The following is a 9,136-nucleotide window of genomic DNA, read 5'->3' on the forward strand; positions in this document are numbered from 1 at the left end:
AATTATCTTTTAGTGGACCCACTTTCACTCTAAAGGTATTTAAACCTTCTGGAACTCATTATTAAAACATTTAAAAAAAATAATATTAAAACATTACATAATATAATACGTTGGGATTGGTAATTAATCAAAATATGATATATAATTATTGGCACTACAACAGTTTCCTACTGGGAGAACACACCTTCTCCTTGGTCTTTTATAAATGACTTATATTAACAGAGTGATCAAATTTAGCACTCTTAGGGGAATATAATATTTTGTAATTATCATTTAAATCTGACTAATTTTCTAATTGTTTGTCATAAAAAAACGAAATGTGACTTTTTGTTATGAAACGGCATAATTTTCATATCTTCAGTAGAGGACACTAGGACGAATGGCGTGTTAATCAGGCATTTTGGGGAAACAGGTGTCAATAGGAAAAGAAAGTATAGATCAATATTCCTATGAAATATGAGATATTCTTATGAAAATGCATTATGGTTTGCCCCAAGACCACATTAATATGCAAATTAGATGCAATGTATAGATACATTGTATAGAATGGGAATACCAATTTATGGACATTTTACACACATATTGCATAAAGTAAAATAGTATATCAAATCTTTCATAACATAGTTTAGAATCATCTTTGTACAAAGTTAAAAATAGCCTGAAACCTAAAAACTGATTGGTGAATGAAAATAATAAAATATTGTTTTTGCCTATACATGCCTTTTTATGTCTGTTTATTTATTTATTTTAAATAACTTAGTCCTGGCATCCTCTACAAAGGACATAGAATAAAATATATTTTTTTCAAAAATGTTTTTTTTTCTCCATTTGTTGCTTATGCTCCAACCAATGTAATGACAAAAAAAAAAAAATCACAACTTTTTTTTATGGTTCTCAGGAAGATTACATCATACATCCTTATAACATTACAAAAATGAACTAATATGTGAACACAAAGCAATTAAGCAACCAAGTAATCAGTTTAACTCGCTACCCGCTCTGCTGTACCACGATTGCTCAGGTATTGTAAACAGCAGGTTATGTTGGATGGGATTTTTTGCAGTGTATTTGCAGACTGTAAAACGGGGACGTTCCCGGGGACAGCTACAGTTGGGGACAGGACACCAAAATGGGGACAAGAATTTGTGTCAGTTCATAGTCCTACCACTGCCTAGCTATATAAAACATATATAAAACAAGTAAAATATTAAGCAAAAGATGGATTTGCACATGAAAAAAAGACTGAGAATTTATTATTTTTTTTTTTTTATGTCAGGCTCTTAGTGAAGAAAACTAGTGCAAATAGCAGCTACAGTCAATCACTGCTAACATATTTTTTTTCTGAAGGTGAGATGTACACCTTGCTATTGCTGTATGGCCTGTTTTCTTATTTATAAAAATAAAAAAAAAAGAAGTCTTAGTATTTACAGAGTTCACATGTGAACCTCACAGGCATTATCAGACTGGTCAATCAATGGCGTTACCAAATCCTTCAGACCATCTGATCACATTTTCAGTAAATTACATCTTTTCTTTGTATTTAAAACCTGTTTTGTTTTCCCTTCTGAATCAGGGACAAGCTTGTTGTGTAATAAATATCTCAATGTCTCCAAGTACAACTTATACTAGAAATCTACACATTTGCTTTTTTCAAGCACCATCTAGTGTAAGAACCATTGCTCCGTTATTTTCAGTAGGCCCTTTCCAATAAAATACATCCATAATTTAAAACCAATTATTTATGTGAAAATCTGCTAAATAAATTGCACAGATAATTTTTTCCCCTCAAAGATATACATTATTTTAAGATGTCCTTACAGTTTATGCAAGTTCAACTAACAGTCGCGTTAATCTAGAGTCTAGACTAGACTACGTCTTGCTTCTGGCTGCAATTCTGCACCTAAAATACAGTGTGCTACCTTGGGATATTTTTCTGATTGTCTACAAACTGTTTGTTGGCCATGATCTAAAAAGGCATCACATAGTTTTGTGATTTGTGCATGTAGCTCAAATTTCAGACTAATTGGACTAATTGGTTTGTGTGAGTGTGTCTCCCCCTAGTGGAGGACTCACTCATCACAGTCTTCAGTTAGAGGAAGGATGCTGTCCTGTCTTCAGTAGTGGATTTAGGATATATCCAGTAGTTTTATATCCTGGGCTCAAGTCTGTGTGAGAGCTCAAACAGAGCCTGTTGATTGTCGATGACGTGCAGGTAATTGATGTACGTTCTCACTTCCACGCTGTCCTTCTGGGACAACATGTTTCCTGATGGGACAAAAAGCCAAAAACATGTTTGAAACAGTCATTTCTTTGCAACTTCATTTGGATGTTCTAGTTGGGCCGAGAGTATACACTTCAGCAAGGTAAGCAAAACATAATTTTACAGTTATTATCTGTGTGATTTGAGCACTTACCCATGTGATCTGTCCGACACTGCCTGATAATGCGCACTGTGTCTGCTATCATGTGCTGCACATAAAATACATTCACATTAGCTTGTTTTGCTCACTTGATGGGACATGATATTAAAGAAATAGTTCGCCCAAAAATGAAAATTCGGTCCTCATTTACTAACCCTCATGTCATTCCAAACTTGTATGACTTTCTTAAAAAAAAAAAAAAATCATCTTTATTCCATAGAAAAAAGAAAGTCATACAGGAATGATGTGAGGGAAAGAAAATGATGACAATTCTAATTTCTGGGTGAACTAGCTCTTTAATTTAAAAAAATGACCTCTATAAGGTCTAATTGTTCACTTACTAGTTTATCAAAGTTGACTAGGTTGTCGAGAAATGTTTTGTTGCCCTCATGAATGAAGGTAATATCTGTTCAAATAGAATTTGTTTAGACTTCAATACACACATTACATTGGCAAAAAAAGCAAAAAGCCTCTCAAGGAGAATCTCTCACCATGTCCTAACCAGATCCCTTGCAATAGATGCTAATTCTTGTGTTCAAAACAGCCATGATCCGACATTTTGTTAATAGCTTGTTTGTTTTATTTCTGCTGTGTTGTGATTGGTAGCTCTGTCCACAGCAAAATCTCATTAATCCAACATGTCAGCTAGAATGGAAATACACCCTATTTTCTAAATATATGATTCATCCAAGCATTTATTTCATTTATTTGGGTAAAAATTATTTTTTTTGTAGAATTTTTTTTTTTTTAAAGAAAAAATACATATATTTATGTAGTGGGAACTCTGATGTTTAAGAAAATATTTAAGTGGTCACTACCTTTTTCAACTCTTTCACTGTTTTTTTTTTTTATTTAATTGAACTGTACGGTAAATTTGTCCTATGGTGTGACATAGCAAAAATGAAGAAAAACAAAAACCTTAATAATATACAAGTAGCATAAGAGAGCTTTATCTTTATTGTTAGACACTTATTTTCATATAGTGTTATTTAATATGAAATTAAATGCCATGTCATGTCAACAACCCATATATAAATATATATATAAATATATATAAAAATATGCTAGACTTCTCCAATCATGCTGTCCACATAAGTCGCTGCCCTACATTTTAATGTTTTTTTAAATTTCACTTGGATGTGCATCACAGTACAAAATCTCTGACTACTTCTGTTTGGGGAAGTCGTGGCCTAATGGTTAGAGACTCATAACCCAAAGGTTGTGGGTTCGAGTCTCGTACCGGCAGGGATTGTAGGGGGGGGGGGTGAATGTACAGCGCTCTCTCCCACCTTCAATACGATGACTGAGGTGCTCTTGAGCAAGGCACCGAACCCCCAACTGCTCCCCGAGCGCCGCAGCAAAGAAACTGTGTGTGTGCACTTTGGATGGGTAAATGCAGAGCACTGATTCCGAGTATGGGTCACCATACTTGGCCACATGTCACGTCACGTCACGTCACATTGCAACTTTAATCATCAAATACCTTTTGAACGGCTGTGCTTGCTTCATATTGAACAGCAGTTTCATGTTCAGTGTGAACAGATAAATAACTTCTGGCTGGTTAGGACATGGTGTCACATGCAGATTATTAATAATCTGATGATATCATGTATGTTGTGAATCTTAAATTTGCTTTCTGCACCTTTCAGAAGCAGAGGCAGGAAAGGGATCTTGGGAGACTTCATCTTCCTGAAGGCATCTCTGTAGGCTTTGTGGTTTAAAGAAGGGTCCTGCGGGTCATGAAAAAGCATTCATGTGTACATATTTGTGGGTTTGTTTTATTTTAAATTGAAACCATCTGGTTCGTCTCAAATCTCTTCTTCTGTAACATCACCTGCTGTTTCCTCCCTGGAGGCCAGAGGCTCTGATATGACTACGGCTTCATATATTACGTCTTAATGAGCCGTAAACAGCACAAAATTCTCTAGCAGGAGGTGAACTAGCAGGAGGCAACTTAAGATTGTGATGAGACAATCACTTACCGTCAAGCTCTCCAGCTCGGAGAACAACTTCCTGAACTTCCCAGGGACTTTCTGAAATGAGGACAGAAATAAAAAAAACAGAAGATTTGAAGCCAATGCACAGTTCCGGTTTCGCAGAGTTTGCAATACACTCTAGTTTCTTGCTTCTAAAAACATAATTCATCATAAAGATTGATGTTGAAAAACTGCAACACTACCACTTCCACATATATAGTAGTGTATTTCTGTGCACTGGAGTTGGTGTCTTCCTACCTCCCACGTCTGAGCGAGTCGACTGACAGCAGGACTGTTCAGTCCCATAATAATGGCAAAGAATGAGTTCAGGTTCCTCTGTGCTTTACAGCTAAAAAAAAAGGAAGATGACATGAGCATGCTTATCATTTGAAATATTTGAGTAGAACGAAGTACAACCACAAACAATTTAACATTCTCAGATTTTTCAGTTTTCTGAAGAAACTTGCTTCCAAAATGTCAGGGTGTTCTGAGGGCGTTTTAGCATGCTGCTATGTGATTGCTAGGATGTTTTGAGTTGTCAAAAAATTGATGATATTCTTGTGCTTGGATATGGGCTATGGTCGTTCATTATTCAGTCAGCGAGTGTGTGTTTGTGGGTGTACACGTACTGTGCTGCGATCTTGATGAATTTCTTGAAGAGCTGCACACGTTTGCAGAGAGTTGGGCACAGGAGCACTTCGGTCATCACCCACTGCTGAGTCTCATTACAGCGCTGCAACAGCTGCTCCAGCGCCATCGTGTGACCGGCGCTCGCGTCTCGGCTCAGAGTAAAGTATACCAGCTCTTGCTGCAGATAAAGGAAAAATGACATGGCTCTGAGGTTGTTGAACATTGCTAGCGGTTCTTTTTGGAAGTAGTATTAAATCAAGACTATTGAGTGTGTTTGATTACAAGCCAGCCATGTTCTTAAAATGATCATTGTCATGTTGAATTTCACGGGATAGTTCACCAAAAAATGAAAATTCTGTCATTGTTTACTCATTCCAATGTTGTTCCAAACCCGTAAGACTTTCATTCATCTTTGAAACACACATGAAGATATTTTTTATGAAATCTGAGAGATCTCTGTACCTCCATTGAAAGTCCCTCCATTGAAATTCCATTCAACCAAAACCTTGAAACTTCAAAAAGTTCATAAAGACCAAATTTGACAAAAATGTACTCACCCTCAGGCCATCTAAGATGTAGATGAGTTTGTTTCTTCATTGTAACAGCTTTGGAGAAATTTAGCATTACATCACTTGATTTGTTTCTTAAAAGTCACAAGATAGTAATTAATGGGCCGGAGTCATGTGGAATACTTGTGGATTATTGTAATGTTTTATTAGCTTTTTTATCGGGTTTAGCCTCTCGTTCTGACGGCACCCATTCACTGCAGAGGATCCATTGGTGATCAAGTGATGTAATGCTAAATTTCTCCAAATCGGTCTTCTACATCTACATCTTGGATGGCCTGAGTGTAAATTGCCAGTAAATTTTCATTTTTGGGTAAACCGTTTAATCCAAGAGACATAAACGCTTTATATGATCAACACATTTTATTTGTTTTATTTTTCATTTTTATTTTATTTACATGTAAACACTGCACAACACACATATGTAAGCACACAAATATAGTAAGCAGAAGCTCAACTGTACTTGCTTGAGCACCACGAAAACAAACCTCAAAGTTTTAAATGAATGGACTTTTGATGGAGGGACAGAAATGTCAGATTTTTTGAGGGACAGAAATGTCACCCATAACTACATAAAGCAACTGTGTTTGAGTTCTTCAATGCTGTAGTCTTTTGTAACTACCTCATTGGTTGATTTTAAATGTAAACTTTAGTTTGTATTTCACGGATACCCTTTCTAGGTCTCTAGTGCTGCACTGTCTGAAATGTGAAGACTTTACCTCATGCACGATACTAAAGAGACTCCAGTCACAGTTGGTGAGTGACAAGGCTACATCCCACGTGTTCATGCTCAGCATCTTTACGGAGCGCTGCTGCCTGTTATCAGTGAAGGAACTCTGGGAGAATAGAAGATAGACACCCTGATTATTATTATTAATCTGTTCGCTTTAGTGCAAGTTCATTGTTATTTGTAGGATTTAAAGGGGTCATATCATGAACAACAGGATTTGACTTGCTCTTTTATACAGTACTATGTATGCACATTCCTGGTTGACCCAGACCATTTATGAATACTAAGCTAAAGTGGGTCAATCACAAAATTGTCACAGACATTAGAACCATAAGCATATTAACATTTGACTACCCATATTTGCAAATCAACACCTACTGGATATCCTGCAACTTGATCCAGCATAAGAGAAGGTAACACTATCGGCATGCTTGACTAGTGAGGTTTGTTACCAAACACATTATTTTTGTATATTATTCAAGTTTATTTTTGTACTTGCAAAGAGTTTGTTTTTGGCATAAACTCCTGGCAGGAACTTGGTGAAAGAAAAGTTTCGAATACAGCGTCTTTACAGTTGTGTGTGGACTTGAACTAATGCTGTGGAAAGCCGGTTTCTTTTAAGAGCAGTTCAGAGAACAGCATTCTGACTCTCACCATGATCTCAGTCAGGTCTCTTCTGCAGACATGCAGCCTCTCAGCGGCACTGAGTGAAGACGAGAACACACACTGATCTGACTGAAGCAGAACCTTCTCTGGAGAAAGAGAGGAATAACAATGGAGAGAAAGCGTCAATGTCAGGGAATATCAAAAGGGTAGACAGTGAGCTACAACAGAAATCAGGTAACAAAAAATGTATTTAGAAATAATTTACTTAGTCCCAAGAGCCAATTGGTCAATTGGAAAAATGCAGTACGCTGTGTTTTCCGCCAACTGGCAACCCAGTGTGTTGAAAAACTATTGGGTAAATTGGCAGTGGGCGGAATCGCACAGACCAAAACAAAAACAGACATTTTGACACAGAATGCACATTTCAAAGTAGAATAACTGGCTTTAGCATTGTTTTTCAGAGAAACAAATATGTGAACTTAACATGTTTCCTAAAAATCTGCAAACATATGGTATTTTTTATGCTTTAGAACCTATATAGCACCTTTAAGACAGGCTTTTAGCTCTGTTGTACCCTAATGACTTGTTTAAAAGCATGATGGCACCCCTGCAGACAGGGATGTCTCATAAACAAACACAAAGCTGCAGTGATGTCAATCAATATGAAAATAGACAGCTGAATGAGCTTGTTCAGACCTCCAGGATACGTGACAGCCATCAACACCATGTCGTTTTCAGGACAGTCGAGCCTTTCAGCCACAGTGCTCAGCAGTTCCTGCACAGACACCTCGCTATGGGTCCTCACACTCATGTATGAGTCTATGGTCACGTACACACGACACAGCACTGAGGAGAAACACACACACACCCAGCGCTGCATGAATCAGCCACCAATTCTCATAAAAATGCCATAAAGCAAGATTCTCATGTGCTGTTATTCATAAACAACCCGCCGTGGGTCTCCAGCAGCTCTGCAGGCAGTCAGAACGTTATGAGTGTAGGAGAGGAATATGAGGGAATATTTTATGAGCTTACCTTCCTTCCTCTCCCTCTGAGCTCCTCTCACAGGGTGCCAGTTCTCCTTCAGACTCAGCTGGTGGAAGAGAGCTTTATTCTGGAAGATAGTAAATGTGTGGCATTGAGAATATTATTGTTTATTAGAAATACACACACTGACACACACACACACACAACGGTGAAAGCCTGACACTGTACAACTCATCCACGCAGCACTTGAAGGATACTTCATCTCAGTCTTGAAAATGAGTAGTGTTATTGTTAAAGCGGCAGTCTGTAACTTTTTTTGGTTAAAAATGATCCCAAATCAATATTTGAGCAAGTACATAACCAGTCAGTGTTCAAAACTATCGCCTTACTTTAGCCCGATTCACAATGGTTAGCTTATAATAATGTTTTTTAATTTGAGTGGTACGGGTAGGTTTTCTCGGGAAATTCGAGCATGCTGCTGCGTCATTACGTCACGTCTGTAAACATAAAGAAGTTGTCCAGGCTACTAGGTTGTCGCATGTGAGGATCCTGCAGGTGGCCGATCGTTTATAGCCTTTTCTCACAGTAGCTAGAATAATGTATCATTTTTATGGTGGATTGTAATCCAGAAAGGACTATGTGTTTATGAAACACATGTGAATGAAATTAAATTATATTCCAGTGAATGAAATGAAATTATATTCCAGTTATAAATGTGCTTCTGATTGCAGATGCCTGAGATTACAAAGATTTGTATTTTAAAGAAAACCAGTTCGAAGGGAGCATCATTTGCTTTTTGAGTTAAAAGAATTTCTGAATATGAAATTCGAAGAGTATGACAATTAGATTAGACTGTGCAGAAATTGAAATCTACACACACACTATACTCATAGTCACGCAATGCTGATGTTGTTAACATTAATAATCTGAGAATAAAGTATAACAATAATAATAATTTGCACGGTTTGATGTGATATGAGCTAACCGATCTTTAGATTTAATCACCATTGGTAGCGCGATTTATTGTAATGCTTTTTTCCTCAGTTGGTCAGAACAAACGTGGCAGACTTGTTACTTGTTCAGATGATAATATACGGTGAAAATTCTTATTTGGGTCATACATTCCAAGACGTAGGCCAGAATCTGTGATTACTAAGTATACACTCTTAAAAATGCTGGGTTAAATACAACCCAGTGCTGGGTAAAATAGGGACAAACCCA

The 9,136-nt window shown here is 37.1% G+C and overlaps 1 protein-coding gene across 1 annotated transcript in view; it reads right to left on the reverse strand.

The window, feature by feature from the left end:
- Window positions 1-1,199: 1,199 nt before the first annotated feature.
- The window catches only part of LOC107674937 (rap guanine nucleotide exchange factor 5-like), a 13,839-nt gene continuing 5,902 nt past the window's right edge, over window positions 1,200-9,136 (reverse strand). Inside the window, exons 5-15 of the mRNA XM_016469099.1 lie at window positions 7,964-8,042; window positions 7,625-7,774; window positions 6,977-7,074; window positions 6,312-6,428; window positions 5,026-5,204; window positions 4,655-4,745; window positions 4,403-4,453; window positions 4,063-4,150; window positions 2,762-2,826; window positions 2,415-2,469; window positions 1,200-2,265 (exon numbers count right to left, since the gene is read on the reverse strand). Coding sequence (XP_016324585.1) covers window positions 2,147-2,265; window positions 2,415-2,469; window positions 2,762-2,826; window positions 4,063-4,150; window positions 4,403-4,453; window positions 4,655-4,745; window positions 5,026-5,204; window positions 6,312-6,428; window positions 6,977-7,074; window positions 7,625-7,774; window positions 7,964-8,042 — 1,092 coding nt within the window. The 3' untranslated portion in view covers window positions 1,200-2,146. The remainder of the gene's footprint in view (window positions 2,266-2,414; window positions 2,470-2,761; window positions 2,827-4,062; window positions 4,151-4,402; window positions 4,454-4,654; window positions 4,746-5,025; window positions 5,205-6,311; window positions 6,429-6,976; window positions 7,075-7,624; window positions 7,775-7,963; window positions 8,043-9,136) is intronic.

This window comes from Sinocyclocheilus anshuiensis, unplaced genomic scaffold (genome assembly GCF_001515605.1).
Source record: "Sinocyclocheilus anshuiensis isolate Anshui unplaced genomic scaffold, SAMN03320099.WGS_v1.1 scaffold1544, whole genome shotgun sequence".
Classification (NCBI taxonomy): Eukaryota; Metazoa; Chordata; class Actinopteri; order Cypriniformes; family Cyprinidae; genus Sinocyclocheilus; species Sinocyclocheilus anshuiensis.